Source organism: the organism of the source record quoted next, unplaced genomic scaffold (assembly GCF_019419815.1).
Source record: "Pyrus x bretschneideri cultivar Hongxiangsu unplaced genomic scaffold, Pyrus_bretschneideri_v1 Contig49, whole genome shotgun sequence".
Lineage (NCBI taxonomy): Eukaryota > Viridiplantae > Streptophyta > Magnoliopsida > Rosales > Rosaceae > Pyrus > Pyrus x bretschneideri.
The window spans coordinates 138,005-157,428 of NW_025999786.1; the positions used below are offsets into that span (position 1 = coordinate 138,005).

The 19,424-nt window shown below is 38.2% G+C and overlaps 2 protein-coding genes across 2 annotated transcripts; one reads left to right on the forward strand and one right to left on the reverse strand.

The window, feature by feature from the left end:
- Window positions 1-842: 842 nt before the first annotated feature.
- LOC103967974 (auxin-induced protein 15A-like) lies at window positions 843-3,407 on the forward strand. Its single transcript, XM_048568816.1, has one exon. The coding sequence runs from the start codon at window positions 2,267-2,269 to the stop codon at window positions 2,543-2,545; it is 279 nt and encodes a 92-aa protein (XP_048424773.1). The 5' UTR covers window positions 843-2,266; the 3' UTR covers window positions 2,546-3,407.
- Window positions 3,408-7,138: 3,731 nt separating this feature from the next.
- Window positions 7,139-18,034, reverse strand: LOC103956128 (probable protein S-acyltransferase 23). Its single transcript, XM_048568724.1, has 13 exons — window positions 17,602-18,034; window positions 17,152-17,292; window positions 15,820-15,932; window positions 15,007-15,086; window positions 13,186-13,349; window positions 12,529-12,667; window positions 12,338-12,437; window positions 9,740-9,797; window positions 8,856-8,933; window positions 8,631-8,729; window positions 8,442-8,520; window positions 8,212-8,360; window positions 7,139-7,758 (listed from the first exon to the last, which is right to left on the reverse strand). The coding sequence occupies exons 1-13, from the start codon at window positions 17,833-17,835 to the stop codon at window positions 7,573-7,575; spliced, it is 1,620 nt and encodes a 539-aa protein (XP_048424681.1). The 5' UTR covers window positions 17,836-18,034; the 3' UTR covers window positions 7,139-7,572.
- Between the last annotated feature and the right edge of the window lie 1,390 nt (window positions 18,035-19,424).

The window sequence follows — 19,424 nt, forward strand, 5'->3', positions numbered from 1 at the left end:
TATAGTATGAAATCGACTCATCAGAAAGCACTAGTAAGTAGAGTTTTAGTTACCCTCACTGTGCTTAGCTTATTTTGTTCCTACTTCTTTCCATCTCCCGTCAATTTTTGATTATCTCACGATCGGGCGTGACATTTCAACCGTGATAAATCAAATGCATAAGAAGAGATTTGTTAGCCTATGACCTTATGTGCTACGCTATTGATTGAGTGATTTGTATCCATACAACCTCTGTAAAGTAATAAGTTCCATATGGTAAGGCCTAGCGAAGTTGGCTAGCCAAAGTAGTGAGTTCCTAAACGCTTTGGTGTATTTCGGAATGAAATCATGTAAATATAACTATAAGATGTAAATTGTTTTCTCAAACATTCGATGTGAGATTCCAACAAAAAACATGGTACCGCACAATTACAAATATTGTAGAACTGAGCTGTTATTTTGACAACAAAATAATATTCCTCGGGAATTTTTATTTACATCATCCAAAGATACAGTTTTTACTCCTCACAAAAATTTCACAATTACATCCTACAACCAAAGTGTTACCAAATCATGTAATTCTTCACGGGCCACGGTTATGCCTCACACTTTTGACCTAGCTAGTAGTAGATAAGAGATACTCGTCTTGTAAAGAAACTATTGTTATAAAAGTTGCCATTACAATCTTCATTTACATCATCCTTCAAAAACTCACAGAAGGAAAAAAATTTGTAGTATGTGTAGAAAATTTTTGCTTTACAAAAATCTAACGCAGCTCAAGTAATCACAATGTATTCAAAACCGAGAAATAATATCAACGAAGGTATCTTGTCTGCAGGGAATTGTTAGACCACCCCTTGGATGATCAAATCCAAATTCTTGTTCAGCCTCACTTAGCAGGTCTTGGAATGAAGGTTGATTGAGATATGCTACAGGAATGAAAAACCGCTGTCTCTCGTTCTCCCCAACGTAAACAGCTAAAAAACTTTTGGGACATCTACTAAGTTATATGAACCTCCGCGACTTGAATTTGAAAAAGACCGCCGAAGAACTTTCTTTGCATGAGTTACACTTGGATGACAGAAACCCATGGCTTTATGTCTCGCTAGAGAAATGTCAGGTGAAAGTTTACAGGAGGAAGAAGAAGAGAAGAGTTGAGAATATGCAGAGACTTGAATGGATGGCAATGAAAGTCTCATGAAGTATATATAGTTAAAGTTTTACGTAGGATTTGTCTTCCTTTGAAAGAAATCTGTGGTGACAATTAAGACCATCTTGATAGGGTATAGAAGGGAACACTGTCTCATGAGGGATCAGACGGTGCTGTTTTCCACCTGAACTTCAATATTTTAGGTGAGATATTGCTGGACAGAATGCAGAACTTCAACAGATATGTAGTCTCAATCACTACCAATATATTTTGACGAGATGATGAATTTGAAGACAGAGCCATGTGAACTTGCAAATGCTTCTGTCTTTAAATTTTTTTTCAGTCCCATTCAATTTTCTGCAGACCACTCACTCAAAACTTTCTTTTAACATTAAGTTGATTGTTAGGATTACCAATGATCTTGTCGTCCTATCTTCCGAACATGAGTAGGACATTATGTTGTATTGTTAATCTTCATTTCTACTCGTACATTTTTCTTGTTTAGTTGGAAAGAAGTCCAAGTAATTTTTCCTTGAGAAAATGACTTTCACTTGGCTCTGCCACGGTCTTTCACCAATTGTATTTTTTTCCGTAGCCTCCTTGAAACATTGGAAGACAGAGCCATGTGAACATTCAAATGCTTGAGCAGCTGGGTCACTAGCCAATCTGCATTCAATTGCCTCCAGACCACTCTCTCCAACTTGTACAGATTATTTTGTAGACCAACGTATCAATTTTTTGTACCAAGTCCTCACATTTTATATGCTAAAACTGTTGAAATAAAACCATGGGAAAAATTCTTGTCTCAAGCATGTCTCTGATTTTCTATAAGCCTTCAATTAAGAGTGGTAGGACATTGTGCGCTTTCTTTTGGTCACCGACTCGTGAAGTGTTGTTGATAACTTGTAGACAAGTCCATGTGATTTTTCATGAGCAAACTATCTCTCACTTGGGTCCATCCCAGTGTTTAATCACCAATCATTTTAGGTAACCGACGGCTGTTTTAACTATATATGCTCACATCATCCAACGTTCAGGAGCAAGCCAACACAAGTCTTCTACTCCCAGTCATATCTTCTCAAAGTTCCTTCTGTCCTGAACTCTTTAGTATACCTTTTTCAGAGAAATTTCAAAACCATGGGTTTCCGATTTCCTGGTATTGTACTTGTACATGCCAAGAAAAATCAAGTTTCTTCAAAATCATTGGATGTTCCAAAAGGCTATCTTGCCGTCTACGTTGGGGAGAGCCAGAAAAAGCGGTATGTGATTCCAGTGTCCTACTTGAACCAACCTCCATTCCAGGATTTGTTAAGCCTAGCTGAAGATGAATTTGGATATGACCATCCAATGGGTGGTCTCACAATCCCCTGCAGTGAAGACACCTTCCTTGATCTCACTACTCTGTTTGGTGTATAAGTAGAGGCTACAATATATGTCAATAATTTTGACACCAACGGCCGTAGAAGCACTTGGCATTTTAATCGCTTTCTGGCTCACATGAAGGAGGTTCAATTGATCAATCGTCCAATGAATCATCCGGATGGAAGAGGACAGCAACGTCAAACCGCTTGTGAGCTGAGAGGAAACGGCCAACCTAGCGGACATAAACTCACTGACACAAATTTTCAAGAATAGTTATTGTCAACTGAATGTACACAGACATAGTTATCCTGCAAGACGATAATTTACAATGCAACGGTTTTATAGTTTCATTATGTACTTTCATTTTATTTGCTATCGTCTTTCAATCTAGTTACGAACAGACGATAAAATTTACACAAAAGGGATTGACAGTGGCGAAGCCAGGAATTGACCGGGGGAGGGGTGAAGTTACTGGACCAACACTGAAACTGAGAGATGAAAGCTAAAAGAATGCAAGGTTCAAAAGAATATCAATAACCAAATCCTTTTATATAGTAATATCTTCCATAATTTATCAATACAAACAAATTACCCCTAATATGCATAATAACTAATCCAACCAACAATTCAATTAATCAATACCAATAATAATAAGCATACAAATTATTCAATAAATAAAAATTCAATTCAATTAATCATATGAATAAGAATAATTGTATACATTATGGAATAATTCAATTAATTAATCCATAATCAAGAATTCAAATTTTAATTTTCATCCTAAAAAATAATTTCATAACTTCATATCAGTAATCAATAATCAATAATGTAACATCCCACATCATCCAGGAGAGTGGATCCTGTAAGTTTTATATGTATATTCTCATCTCTAACTAGCACGATGTCTTTTAAGAGCTCACTGACCTCAAGTTTCGTAGGAACTCCGAAGATAAGCGAGTTCGCGCGAGAGCAATCCCATGATGGGTGACCCACTGGGAAGTTCTCGTGTGAGTTCCCAGAAACAAAACTGTAAGGGTGTGGTAGGGCCCCAAAACGGACAATATTGTGCTACGGTGGAGTCAAGTCCGGGCTGTGTTAGGGGCTCGGGCCGGAATGTGACAAATAACCAGTAACCACATTAATGCATTACCATATGATTCTATACCAATTAAAACCCATTCGTATAAAATAATTAATTAGGGTTAGGGGTTATAAATTTAGGAATTAAAAAATTTACCTAAAGAATGGCCTTGAAGGCTGCAAGCCATAGCTGGAGAATGGCTGGAGACTGACTGGAGTGGTTGGCAGCGGCTGGAGCCTGGAGACTGGCTGGTTTTCCGTCCGTTGGCTAGCAAGTTGCCGCGCTGCTGGGAATTTGGCGGGCAAGCTTCGCTCTCTGATTGGCAAATGGCAAAGCTGAAAAAGAAAAAGGGGACACGGGTCTGAGAGGAGAGAACGGGGGACATGTGGTCCCCCCATATTTTGTTTTTCTCTTTCAAACTTATACAAAACGGCACCGTTTTTTTTTTGTTTTTTTTATCAGGTCTAAAATGACGTTGTTTTTAGGGGTGGGTTCAAAAAATCGAAAACCGAAAAAAATCGACAATCGAACCGGACCGAGGCCGAAAAAAACCGAACCACAAAAAAACCGAACCGAACCGAATTTGACCAGTTCGGTTTCGGTTTTTGAGGCTCGGAAACTAAACCGAACCGAACCGAACCGATATATATATATATAATTATTTTGAATATTTATAAATAGTTTAGTCATACAATCATAACAAAACAGAACCTGTTGCCAAGTTGGTTTCAGTGAAAGTTTACAAGCTGGAGGCATGGGTTCGAACCCTCATGCCTCCAGGATTTGTGAGATTATTTTTAATTTTTTAATCTTTTTAAGTTTTAACAAAACCCTTAACTGTGACGCCGCCGGTGTAAGTTGTTCTATTGTTGTAACCCTAACCCTCTTCCTCCTTATTTTTCATTCCCCTGGCCTGGCCTCTTCTCTCTAGACTCTCGTTCCCTCCCTTCCCTGCCTTCCGTTCTTCTTCTTCAGTTCAGAGTTCGTTCGCAGATCGCAGTCTCGCGCAGCCTGAGGCCCTGAGCCTCCTCTCTCTCTCGCTCTGTCTCTCACGCGACTCGCGTCGTCAGTCTCTCTCTCTCATCTCGCCGTCAGATTTTTCTTGCCGTTTTCAAGTCTCGACAGTCGACAGCAAAAGGTTAGCCTCCTCTCTCTCTCTCTCTCTCTCTCTCAGTCTTCAAGACTTCAACTTCAATCACTCTCTGTCTCTCTCAAACTCTCTGTCTCTCTCAGTCTTGAATCCCAGGCGACCGCGAGTTCACGACCGGCGGACCTTTCTCACTCTCAAATTGTTTCAATCTCTCACACGGTCACACCTTGCCCTCGCCGCCAACGCCAGTCTTTGATCTCGCCATGAGCTTCTTCTTGCCGTGTCGACTTCGAGTCTCGAGACTGCAAAAGGTTGGTCTCATTATCATACTCTCATATCTGGGCTTATGCTTCTGCTTATCGAATATCGATTCTGGGCTTTTGCTTGACTGCTTCTGCTTACTGAATCACTGATTTTGGCCTTCTGGGCTTCTGCTTCTGCTTCTGCTTACCAAATTACCAGTCATTAAAATTGCATGCGTAATCAGAATTCAGAAATTGTAAATTTGTAATATTTGATTAATTATTCTTTGTTGTGAATCGTGAATTCATGATTGAAGATTTTGATGGTTTTCTGGGATTTTGACTTTTGAGAACCTGTTGGTTATACTGTAATATTCGATTTCTGAATTCGTAATATTCGATTTTGAGAACCTGTTGGTTATACTGGGATTTTGAGAACCTGTTGGTTATTTCCTTGTTGGTTTTGAGAACCTTTCAGAAATTGTAATTTGTAATATTCGATTTCGATATGTTGGTTTTGAGAACCTTTCAGAAATTGTAATTGGTTTGGTTATACATGTTGAGAACCTGTTGCCAGTTCCAGTTGCATGTTGGTTTTGAGAACCTGTTGCCAGTTGCTTGTTGGTTTTGAAAACTTTTGAGAACCTTTCAGAAATTGTAAATGTAATTGGTTATTTATACATGTTGATTTTGATTTGATAATTGATGTTAAAGACTTTAACATCAGAATGAATGTTGTAAAACTGTGCTTGTTGTCAATATGGACAACAATTTGGGATAAAGAAAGAAAGAAAGAAAGAAAGAAAAAAAAAAAAAAAAAAAAAAAAACCGAACCGGACCGAAACCGAACCGAGAAAACCGAACCGAATACAAACCGAACCGAACCCAAACCGATAGAAAACCGAACCGAACCGAACCGAACAGTAATTTCGGTTCGGTTTCCGGTTTTCGCAAAAAACCAAACCGAACGGAACCGAACCCACCCCTAGTTGTTTTGGTCTAGATAATTTTTTTTTTTTTTTTTAAAAAAGGATTCATCTCTACTGCACAGCAGCAGAATCAGACCACCAGAACAAGGAGGGGGTGAAACCAGTCAAGTTTTCCGACAAGGGAAAGGGCTGAACGAGCACTCCAAGCTTGTTTTTCCGGCAAGGGCCACTCACGTGGCTTCGCCGTTGCTCTTAAGTACATAGGTTAGATAATTATATGAGTATAAAGTTATTATGTCCTCTAGATAGTTCATATTTTTGTACCTGTCACTTGACTAATTATAATGTCTTCTCGTTGTATATAAATCAAAATAGGCAAACACGATGTACAAATCAAGATATACTAAAATAAGTACCATTTAATTGAGTGGTTAGCAATTTTGAAATTGAGTGACTTCTTTTAACAATGATCTTTGAGGAGGAACTTAAAAACTAAATTACCTGTTTATGAAAATACACTACAGAGTGAGCCCTACAAAAGTACTCGTAATTAAGAGAACCATGTATATATTTCCATGTCAGGTTAAGCTATTTGTAATTGAGTTAACTTGCCCTATCTACTGAGTACTAAAGCTGGAATTAATTAATTTAAAATGACCCTTCGGAATTAGTTGGTTCTACAATTTGAAATGTACAATGTGTCAACATAGTTCAAACTCGTCATTCACATGAGTTAAACCACAAACCTTCCATGCACATACTAGTGAAAATGAATCCAACTACACAACAGTACCAGTGATAAGTTTGTGTCTTCTTTTCTTGTTTTCCAAGTGTTTAACCACAGAAAAATTATCTGTACTTCTGAAATACAAAGCCATTTACAAAGGAAACACATTAAAAAGCACGTAAGATTTGATAGGTTATTGTATATTTTATCACAAAATCGGCCAATGTCAGATATGAACTTAGCCAAGTCGGCTAAAGCAGTGTGAGCATCACTCTTGACCCAAGTCTAAATCCCTCTTCCCAAATTTCGGATGAATTCACCATAAATTACAGTATCGTCTATGAAAAAACAGAGGGAACTTAAATGAAAAATTCCCGATAATATTCACTTTAACGAAAAACCATATTTTTACACTAAAAAGTCAATCTTGGTACCATTCACTTTACCCTTTATTTTGTCCTTATCATTAAAACTCCAAGTTTTCAAACCATTTCCATTATTTTTTCTAAAAAAATACCACAACCCCACTTCGTGCAGATACAATCTCAAGTAAGCCTAAAGACAAAAACACCAGAAAGTGTAATCAGATGCAGTGTTTTCTATCAAATAACGCATAGCGTTCAACATTTATCTCATGATTTCAGGAAGAGGAAACTCTCCCTTGATATCGACTTCTCACAAACTTGAATGAATTACATTAATTGTACTTGTTCCCGAATTCCACACCAATAATAATCTGAAGCTGAGGAGAAAGACGATCCGTCTCAGAACATAACCATGTCAATCTGCCTCGGCACACAATCGCACGAAAAAAAGCTTTCATTTCTTTTGGATTTTATTGTTTCAATTGTACAGAGTGTCTCGTGTCTGAGAACTGGGTAACCTAGCTACGGTGGCAAACAGTACAAGCAACTACAGGTCGACCGCGAGATGCCAAGCATCATCCATGGCCAGGGACAACGGTCCTCGGCATCATCCATGGCCTGGACAACGGAGAGGACCAAATAATGTTCTAACTGGCAACCTGCTGCAATGGAGGCCAAGCCATTTCATCATCTGTGTGGCCCTGAATGAGAAAATCAGAACAATTTTTCCTGCACCCATGGTTATATGGGTTTCGGAACCGCCCATCTGGACCCCGAAGATACCCATAACGAATAGCATTCGCCAATTCGTTGGTGGTGATATTTCGAGCTATCTGTTTCAGAGATGCAACAACATCATCAGTATATTAAAGAAAATGAACTTTAACTATAAATTAAATAAAATAAAAAAAAGAGAACCAAATTTTGCAACATCCAATCCATTAATTAATCCACATCAGCGATTTCGTTTCTTTTGTCAGTATTCTCTTACAGGATGCGAAAAGGGGCATAACTTTCTTATCAATAGCTATCTCTGCTCCCACATTTTTTTCCCATTATTTAACAGGTTCTTCAATCGCTATTTATCTAGCCCCAAAGAAAAAATCTCAAGAAAGAAGGAAAAGGAGGTAAATAAAAGATAAATTGTATTCCAAATCAATGACCGTATGGGCTGGCTAATCCTTGAATGCAACTGAAAATTGTAGTTTTCACTTTTTCGGAGGAACACATGTTTTGTCTTTGCTAACTAAAGCTAAAATTTATGTAGTGAGGGTTCCATCAATTACCTGAGTTGCCTGTGCCATTGTCAGGGTTGTAACAGCAATCAAAATAATTACGTCCACAAACAGAAAAGCAACAATACTAGGATACTGAACTACCACACGACGAATCCATGACTCCTCTGTTCGCAATCCTGGCAATGCACCCCAAATCCCTGTCATCATGAAAAGACAGCTGTCATCTAGTAAAAAAATGAAGTTCATCACAAGGTTCATAATTTCTGCTACCCACATACTTTGAACTGCAACAGCAGTAGAAATGAGTGACGTCAAAGTTCCCAGGCAGATAAGTATAAAGAAATCTCGCTTGTTTCTCTGCAAGAAGAAAATTAAGAGATAGTGAAGCTGGTGGAAACAACCGTGACCTCATGTATTCATACCAAAGTTACATTGACTTGGACTGTGACGAAGTTAGCACTACTTACCTTTCCAACACAATTAGATATCCATGGACAATGATGGTCAAACTGTTCTATGCATCGGTTACATGAGGGGCAGTGTTTAGAGCGAACAGGTCTAATTATCTGACACAAAAGAATGTCAGAAATTCATGACATTAAACGATTCTACAAAAATTATATGCACCATAAAGATATCCCAAAATACTATTCTACTTAGCTCTTTGAAAGAAAATAGGTCATCAAGTTAACCTTGCAAGTGGGACAAAGTTGAGACCAATTTCCCATCCATACAGCAGAATTGTTCAAATCAACGTTCAACAAGGGATCCTGAAAAATGTTGGCGCACTGTTAGTAAGCTCAGTTACACAAGTTTACAAGTCAACAATATCCCATCTGGAACTGCATTTCTGAGCACCGCCATGTAGAGAGTACAAATGTTTTTACCACATATGCATGCATAATATGCAGGTTTAATACTCGAGCATGTGTTGTCACATCATCTATTTTTCAATTGCATTAGATGGGTCCCCTTTATTAACTGGTTACATAAATATTGCCGATGGAGACTGACTTTTCAGGCATAATTCCAAAATCAAGCGTTCTTTTGTTCCATCAGAATAGTTGATCTTTGAGTTTGGGGAAGAAGGTGAAAGTCTTCTGTAGTTGCAGAACGATTGCTAAGTTTTCAGTGGTGTGCTTGGAAACAAAATAAGGATCTATGAAAATTTTGATGGGGAGGATGTAGAGTTTTCTTTACATGACAATTCCTCGATTTTGGACCTCACTCAGTTTCGTTTCTTCCAAATTTTGTGATACATGATTTTTTTTTTTCTTTTTTTTTTTTTCTTTTTTACCTATGCACATGCGATGTTGTCACTAAAGATAAACTTAAAACATTTTTCCATCAGATGAGATTTAAACTATCAACCAAACTAAGTTCAAATTAAGTTTCATGCCTACCACCTTCTGTTTTACAGAAATTGATGGCTTCAGGAAAAAAACAAAAAAAAAAAAAAATATATATATATATATATGTATGTATGTATGTATGTATAAATTGTTATGGTTAATCATCAGAAAACTACTTATATTGAACGTAGAAATGATAAAGACTAATCGGAAACATTGCATACCTCCGCATTTGTAGGATTGCTTAAATCCCCTGCTCTTTTGATGTAACCTGGATCTTTACTGCAAGCAAATGTGGTAGATAATTGTTTAATGACATCACAATAACAAACTATAACAGAAGATTTGTGGTAGATGTATAAATGTGACAGCCCGTCCCGGATTTTCTAACCGTAGGGGTGAAATGACGTTTTTGCCCCTAGCATGGTTATTTCGTTGTGTGGTTGTTTTTAGGATTTTTGTTGGCAGGTTCTGGGCCACACACACACCCCCACACCTCCCTCACCCTTTCCCTGCCCTGCACCCCTATCCCGAGTCCCCTCTCCCCCATTTCTATCCTATACGTACAGACACAACCCAAAACCATCCCAACCTTCACAGATTGAGGGAATAAAGTACATATTCATGCTCGTGAGGTCCGTAGGAGTTCAACCATACCCATTTTAGGTAAGGATACCTTCGTTTTCACGTCGAACTCGGGATACCCCGATTTGGTCATTGTTCATGCACACATTAATTCTTGTGTTTTTGGGGATTTCAAGCTTGTAGGAAGCTTGGTGAGGTCCTTAGGAGGCTCGGGGTGGTTCGTTTGAAGGTTTTGGACGTCGGGATCGTGAGTTTCAAGGTTGGCCGGAGTTGGTGATGTTTTCCCGGCGAGATTCCGTGGATTTTAGTGCTTGAAAGTGGTATGGATTTGTTCCTTTCGTTGTAAGCTTCATTTTGGTACCAATTTTGTGAAATTTGGTTGAAAAACGAAGAAGATATGAAGTTTTAAAAATTTCCTGATTTTCCGGTGCCGTCGACGGCGCCGGGGCCTCGCCGGAGAAGACGACTGAATATTCCGTTAGTTTGGACAGAATATTCCTAACGGCGTTAACGGAAACTGTTAAAGTTAACGAAATATTCCTGACGGCGTTAAATGACGCCGTCAGTGTGCCAGGCACGTGCCTGCGCGTGGCCGGCGCGTGGGGGCACGAGCAGCGGTGGAAAATTTTTCTAAAAATATGAGGATGTGCCTGAGGTTGAGTAGATCACGTTGGTGTATTCATACACCCCATTTGAGCATTGTATGATAAGTTATTTCTAAAGGTTGGTTATGTGCTTTCAAATTAACGTTTTTATAGTTGTTTCGCATATAGGTGAGACCTATCCCGAGGACGAGCGCGGTCACTCGAGGCAAAGGGATTACGACCCTTCTACATACCAGTGAGTGGACTTTTGGTTTTCTGTATATACCTATATACTTATACTTTTCCCAGAAAGTGAATTGAAACGTTTATACATTTACATGCCATGTTTATTATTTGCCATTGAAATACGCATTATTTGTCGCACATGTATATATATATATGTTTGGTGCTGCGGACGCACAGGTAAGTGGCAGGTGAGTTATGATTTACGTTTATGTTCAGTAGTGATTTGAGATATATAGTGAGCTCATAACCTGCATCCCCGGTGTTAGTGCTCCCGCCCAGAGTTGGACACAGTCCTTCACGTGATGTTCACCTCCCGCACCACACACTCATCTTGGATCCAAGTTAGGTGCACAGTCCTGTCATACAGATCACTTTAGGTGATTCCGACTCGTAGGTGACCCGTGATTCGTCGCCCAGCCTTCACGTGATCGTAGCACTTGAGCGTACTTATTATACACCCAGTCCTGTCGTACAGACCACTTTAGGTGGTTCCGACTCATGTACAGGTACAGCTAGTGAGATGGAGATCTGAGCTCTAGATTCAGCTGTACAGGTCACGTTAGGTGACTCCAGCTGACAGTTTACATCGCATTGATTTGATATTCCTGAGCACTTGCATTCTATTTAGAGACATTTGGCATAGCATATTTCCGAGCATGACTTATATATATGTATATTCTATTTTTCTGAGAAGCATACAGGTTTTACGGCGAAGGGTTAGAATCTTGTATTTGAAATGGTTTTTGAAAAGCTTTGTTTTTGCCCACTCACACTTTTGTTTTGCACCCCTCCAGGTTCTAGTTGGCTAGCACTTTTGGTGGCTCCCTAGAGGATTTCCCCGACATATCTGACAGATTATCACCAGTGTAAGACCACCCTTGGGTGTGTTTACATATTGTTGTGTCTCGTGGACTGCATTAGGTCTTCGTGCTCTGAACTTTGTTTTCACACTTACGCTTGCACATGTATGTTCTTACGTTGTGTATAGCTGGATTTTATTTATTCGTACTTGTATTATTATTTTATTAGCTTCCGCACTGTGCACATGGTTACGTCACTCCCACGTGACGGCCAGCATGCCCTGATCTCGGTCGGGGTGTGTCAATAAAGCACATCTACTATTAAAGTATAAATTTGCCAGGCTAGTAATGTCACTTGACGATGTATCAGATATATTAGGTTCCCCCAAAAAAGGAATGGGTGGGGTTATCTGGTGGCCGTGGAAAAAAACAAACCCTAAGTGCTAAGTGACTACTAAATTGTCCAAACCAGAAGTTCAAGTATCAAGGCACATTCAAATTTTCTTACCGAAACTAATGCAAAATACCCATTTCAGAGAACTGGAGAAGATTAAAAAAAAAAAAAAATTAATTTGAGTTTAATTTCAGATTCTAGAAAAAGGAATACCTGCTGCACCTGTAGAACATAATCAAGGAACCCACTGCTAATGAAACGGCAGTCCATCCCCAGAGACCGACAGCAGCAGTAACCTTTGTCAGATTCGGAGCTAACATGGGTAAGTATGAAGTCAGTGAGGAATGACTAGCAAATGAAAATCTATCTGAAATCCAAGGGAAAACTGGAACAAGCTTTGCTACCTGCAAGGACTGAATTCATAAAGAGAACTGTCTGAAAGACTATTATACACAACAAGACAGGTGCGTAACCAATATCCGCCATCTTTCCACTGCAAAATTTGTCTCTCCAGTAGTTGCTATGAGCCCGATGCTGGTTAGCCTGCACAAGATACAAAATTACTCTTTTTCAACTAACATGATAATATTATAAACATTCCTATTCAATTAACAGTTAACAGAACATTGTAAAATATAATTTCCCCCTTCACATATACTTTTGTCATGAGAAGAATCGAAGGATATAAATAAGGATACATATGATATGACATCTATATTTACAATAACTCCTGCAAGTCTTCCAGAAAAGAGAACACATTCATGTTTGGCGAGGCATGTATGTAAGTTATGGAAAGTACATGAGAACCACTAACCAATTTGTTTACCTTATATATGTACTATACTTGACACTAAATTCTCAACAAAGAAAAGAAAATGTGAATAATAACAAACGCCAAATCTATGAGAAGAACCCACAAGTTATGCAACCATTGCAAAATATGGTCCAGTATAAAACCTCCACCCAAACTCAACCTCATATTCCCATATCTGCATTTCAAGTGCCGTTAGATTTGGTGATAAGAAAGCTACCAGAAGTGCTACAAATATAAAGTTACGTACAAGGAAAAGAGCGACACGCTGATGACCTTTATCAGATGCAATCTGAACAGGAGTAAAACCAGCATTGTCTTTCACCGTTAATTCCTGCTTAGTGCCAGCATAGACAAGCACTGTGCAAGCCTCCACGTTCCCACTTAAGGCTGCCCAGTGCAAAGGGGTACAACCTAATACAAATGGTATACTCAAATCATCAGACCACAAAGCAGAGCACCAAAAAGAAGAAATAAGCATGATTGAAATTCATCTTCTTCAATATAAAAGAGTATTATTTACAGGCTAAGGTAGCAACTTCATGATCACAGCTGTCCCGTATTGCATTATTTGATACCCATCACGAAACATGTTTAATCACTCTCTTCTACTTAGGCTAGGTTTGACATATTACATAAAAGGCTGATGTATAAGTTTTAGGGTGCCTTTATTGGCACCCAATTTTTAGTTAAGTTCACCCAATTAATTTAACAAATTATACTTCCAATTTTACTCTTATGGAATGACCAAAAAGGACATAAATCATTATCACTTTCTCGACCCCAAAACTGAAGTTTGAAAGCACTCAACCACAACACAGATGAATGAATAATTATCTGTTTTGTCCTCTCACCCATATGCATCGAACACTTTCTGAGATAATTGAGAAGGTATTCTAGTTAACATTATTAAAACAGAAATTAGCAAGTGGTTGTGCTTCTCGAGCATCGGTGGAGAAATAACTGTAAATTCCTTGATAAACCATTTCAGCCAGCTTTTTACTTGCATGATTTAAGCCGAGATCAAAGCTTTATATGAAGAAGATAGAAAGCCTTGGAAATATTTTTGTATTGTTGATTTTTTTTTTTTGGTAAAGGTGTTGTTCGCTTGATTTTCTGCAGCATGAGGGTCAAAATTGAAGGAATTGATGCATAAAATTCTGACCGACCCAAGCCACCGAACATGAATCTAAATATCCAGGCAACCAGGCCCGAACCATAAGGTTACACCAAACCTCAGATTTAAGTCGTTACTTTTTTGCATTGGTAATGGATGAGTTAACGGGAAATATTCAAGATGATATCGCTTGGTGTATGCTTTTCGCAAATGATATAGATGAAACGCAAGAGGTAGTAAATGCGAAGCTTAAACATTGGGGGGAGGCATTGGAATCTAAAGTCTTCACCCAAGTAGGTCAAAGACAAAGTATATGGAGTGCAAGTTTAGTGAGAATGAGGGTCCAAATGAGATAGGGGTGAGGACTAGAGATCAGGAAGTACCAAAGAATGCAAGCTTTCTTTATCTTCGATCTATGTTGCAAAAGAACGAAGAATTGGATGGAGATCTCAACCATAGAATACAAGTTGGATGGATGAAGTAGAAGAGTGCATCAGGTGTGTTGTACGACCGTCGTATGTCAATAAAGCTCACGGGAAAATTTTATAAGACGGTAATAAGGCCAACAGTGCTTTATGGCACAGAAATTTGGGCGATCAAGCATCAACACATGCAAAAAATGAGTGTAGCGGAGATGAGAATTCTTCATTGAATGGGTGGAAAGACAAGCCTTTTTGGTGTCTGAGTTCACCTCTGTTGTGGTGGGGGTGGAGATGGGTGAGTAGTTGCGATAGCTTTGGAATGTTAAATGTTTGTAAGTTCTTAAAGAAGATGGGTTAAACTTATTAATTTGGGTGGACTTAACTTAAAGTTGGGTGCCAATAAAGGCACCATAAATTTAATTGTACTCTTTTTTTTTTCTTTTTTTATTTTTTTTTTTTTTAAGAGTTTAATTGTACTCTTAAAATAACCAGAACACAACATATTTGGGTGAATAGTGCACACTTAGTGTACCTTCTTTATCTTGCCTCCCTTGGCATGCATCTCTAAACAGAAGTAATCTAACTGTATCTGCAAAACCTTTATATGCGGCCCTGGTTGAAAATACAATAAATTAAAATAATTTTCCTGTAGACAATCTCACAACAAAAACTTCCTGTTTCCACATACGTAAGACTGCTGCACAGAACATCACAATTTGATCAATGACCTCAAATCAGGAAAAACTTGTTTTGCCAATCAGATGAAGCCCTTTGGCCATTTAAAGGCTCAGCCAAAAATACAGATGACCAAAATAGACCAATCATATAATTAGAAAAGACAATCTAGACAAATCAAGGTATTACATGCATCCTGAAAATATTAACAAAAAGGCAAAGAAGTTGGATGCTAGTATTATGAACAAACCAAATCTAGAAAGAACTAATTCCGGTGCTATATATAGATGTACATAATGAACCACATCTGATAATGAAAGCTTTGTGGAGGGGTACAGACTGGTATTGCACCCCCGCAAGTCCTTACCAGACACCAAGAGTCCTTCCATGGTTCCAATACCAATCTGAATACCTCCACAAGGGGTCACACAGTTAGAAGGCAGGGATCAATTAGCTATTTCCATTTTCCGTAAAAGCAATAATAACTACTTCAATCGTCTATTCACTCATTCTTTACATGTGTGCACAAAACAACGTGGATATGAATAGATTTAATCCATGACAGACCATGCTGTGATGGAGAAAGTGAAAAAGCACGATGCCAATGTCACAGAATATCTATGAACACGTAAACCATGTCAATATGTCATAGTATAGCCTTTCAACATACCAATGAAGAGGACTCCTCCCCTCATTATCAGGTGCATCAAAATCAGCATGATATCTTGCAACAATGTGATTCAGAAAAGATGTTTGCCCATATTGAGCAGCAACGTGAACTGCCTGCAGTAGATTAAACAAATGTTGAGAAAAAAACTAGTGGCAACAAGCATCCTATGATCAAAATATAGGACTAACACCTAATTTTAAAGTATACATCAGCCAATCAAAATTAAATTCATACTACATATAAATCTACCTAAAACAATATGACTATAAATATAATAATCACTTTATAAAAGAAATAATGCTACACATGATAATCACCAGTAAGGCAGTAAAAGTTCCTAAATTTGTTATTAGTTATTACAAGCAATGCTAAGAACATATGTATCAGGGTAAGCATGTATACAGAAAGTTCTCCTCCTAGGAACTCTGGAAACCTAAGGTGCTTAATCTTGCTGAATCTGGACCATAGATCAGAGTGGTTCATTCCAAAATGTTTGGTCCAGATTAATTGCAAAGTAAACTTTTCTTTGTTTTCAGATCAGAGTACATTGCGATAAAGTATGGCAACACATTGCAGACAAGCTGCAGTGCCAAAACTGGTAATCCGCAATGCACCACACCAAAGAAAGTTTGTACATATGTACATCTCCATAACATAGTACGTATGCAGCTGGTATTGAAAACTGGGCTTCATTTTTGGTCGTTGGATTCAGCAGTTGGATACTTAATGGAAATGAAACTACCAAAAACTACTTGTGACCCATGAATAACAGACTTGCTTCCTTGCCTCTGGAATCTCATCCAGTCCCCAAACCACGCCACCTCTCCACTCTCAATTCTTCATCTCCACCCAAATACAATGGTGGACCATGGAATTAAGGCTTTAAAGGTCCACTAGAGTCTTAAAATGATCTCAATCTCAGAACTCAAACAATAGTTTTGGAAGAGAAAGAACATCAGCAACACATAAACAGATACAAGAATGAATAAAATTAGGAAGATCAATAGAACACACATGTCCCATAAAACAAATGCAAGAATGAATAAAATTAGGAAGATCAATAGAACACTCATGTCCATAAAACAGATATACAAGATCAGGGAAAAACTATGGGGAACTACTTTTAAGGAAATGGGAAGTTGGTCTTCATCATTAGCATCACAAAAATTGTATGCAACAAAAAATCATTGAATCCTAATTCTAAATCAAATACCTAGTTTATGTAATATATTTTTTTTTTTTTTTTTTTCCAAAATGGACAAACTCAGCCGAGAAAATTAAGGATGTTGGAAATAAACTGCATTAAAAAGAGAGAGGAAATGAGACAATTACCCGGTAGCCATGTATATCAGCCGCCTCAACCCTAGCTCCATTCTGCAAGAGCACATCCGCCACCGCAATTGCACCCTTCACAGCTGCCCAATGCAATGCTGTCTGCTGTACATTCTCAGTCGCATTGACATCTCCACCATGCTTTGAACACATCAATACCAAGTACATTAATACCAAACAAGCCAACCTCACCACAGAATGCAGCAACCCAATACCAAAAGTAGAACAAAATAAAAACAGACATATGCTTCTTCAACAGCAAACAAACCCACTGCAACTGTTCAACCACCCCCTGACACACACACAAAAAAATTCAAAATTTCCACACAAACCCACTGCAAAACTCAACCTTTCCTCACAAACCCACCACAGACATAGCTCAATCTGCATAAACCCACCACAGAAAACAAGCTAATTCACAGAAATAGAAAGGGTTTAGGGCATAGATACCTGAATTATGTAGTGGGAAATATCGGGGAAGTTATTGAGAGCAGCCCAATGGAGGGCGTAGTAGCCATGGACGTCTGGCTTGGAGAGAGAAGCACCGTCTTGCTCGACGAACTTTCTAAGTTTCTGAAGATCGCCATAAGCAGAGGCAGAGAAAACGTCGAACACGGGAACCTCGGCAGGGTTTTCCTGGGTTTTTGAGTCCGAAGACACCACCTCTATCTCTGAATAAGCCATTGCTACAGAGCTAAAAGCATTAGGGAGAGTAATCAATCACTGTAATGGAGAATTTGAAAGGATAGGTTTTCTCAAGCGAACTGGGTATTTCTTCCTTGATTTTGAATTGGGTATTCTACTTTCTTTGCCCCTGTAGTAATGGTGACTCGGTGACGGAGGTTTGGTTGCAAAATTGCATCACAAAGAGTGAGTCAAACTCACGACGGATATCTCAAACAGAATGTCTAATAAAACAATCATTGTGAAGCAAAATCGGAATTATCAATTTAATCATTTAATTAAAACAAAATATGAATAAGAAATATGGAATAAAAATGTAACTTCGTACAACTAAATTTTACTTTTTTTCCTTCAAAATATCATTTACGTGTAACCCTAACATATTTCTAATTAAAAAAAAAATGATGTGTGTGAGTTGACGGGACACAACAAGGGATTTTTAAAACCCAACAAAATACTTTTTTTAATTTTTATTGCCACTTGCATCAGTCAGTACATGCAAGCAATATCTCTGCACAAGGCAGATTTCAGTGTCCCAAAAGAACCCATGCAGTGGTGTACGTTGCGAAAGAAGAAAATTCCAAGTTTTGAATTTGTCTCAGGTATTTTTATACAATTTTGAACATAACTTGTCTGTTATAACTTTGAACTGAAATTCGTCTGCGGCCACGTGACAGTAAAAATGAGTACTACTCAAAAATAATAACATAAGAGTGGAAAAGTGAAATGAAGATTGAGGTCTACGTGGAAGGCCTACGTGGCATCTCAAGGGTGAGCGGGATTGAACTCATATCACACAAGTGATGACAGAGCATAGATAAATTGCAATAAAAGAAGAGAAATGACATTTATACTGAAATGAGGAGTCTCCTACATAATAGCTTTGACCAATAATCCTCGTAGTCACGAAACCTTTGGCACTAAAAATCATGGAGGGGTGAAAAATGAGGGTGAGTGGGCCTGAAAATAAAGTTTTGTAAAATCATTTCGAAAAGTGTAACCTCTCGCTGTAAAACAAGTACATGGTTTCCCAAAAATATTATAATAATAGTATGTAATAGGTACCTGCAACAGAAATAAGTCAAGATGTAGGGTACAACAACAAGTACCTCAACATTAAATCTCAACCCGTTATTATAAGAATTTAATGCTCATTAATTTATGTAGGCATATAGTCCACTGCAGAGATATTCAAACAACGAAACAGGCGGAGTGTAGGTATTACATTCTAATACTACATCATGTGAGTTACGCAAGTTGTATCATATACAAGTTCAAAACACCACACAAAAGGACAGCTAGCACCTAACTCTGAATCCAAAGTGAATGTAAACAGTGCATGTGAACTGCATGTGAAGCTAGTCCTTGGCTCAGGACAGTACAAATAACTAAGAGTGTGAAATCCTGTTTCCGGATTTCACTGTTATAATTTACGTATTTGTATTATTGAGATTTTATATTATTTTTGGAGAATTTATATTAGTTTATTTGAAATTAGATTTCAATTAACCAAGTTACATAGAGTGAAGTTTGGAAAATTATTATGTACTCGTTGACCTTTTGAGGTCACAAGTAACGTTTTCAAATAG

Coding starts and splice junctions, on each gene's coding strand:
- LOC103956128 (XM_048568724.1), bottom strand. CDS start 17,835: ATGGCTTATTCAGAGATAGAGGTGGTGTCTTCGGACTCAAAAACCCAG. Junction 13,350..15,006: donor AGGGAGGCAAGATAAAGAAG/GTACACTAAGTG, acceptor CATTTGTATTAG/GTTGTACCCCTTTGCACTGG. Junction 8,934..9,739: donor GCAATCCTACAAATGCGGAG/GTATGCAATGTT, acceptor AACATTTTTCAG/GATCCCTTGTTGAACGTTGA.
- LOC103967974 (XM_048568816.1), top strand. CDS start 2,267: ATGGGTTTCCGATTTCCTGGTATTGTACTTGTACATGCCAAGAAAAAT.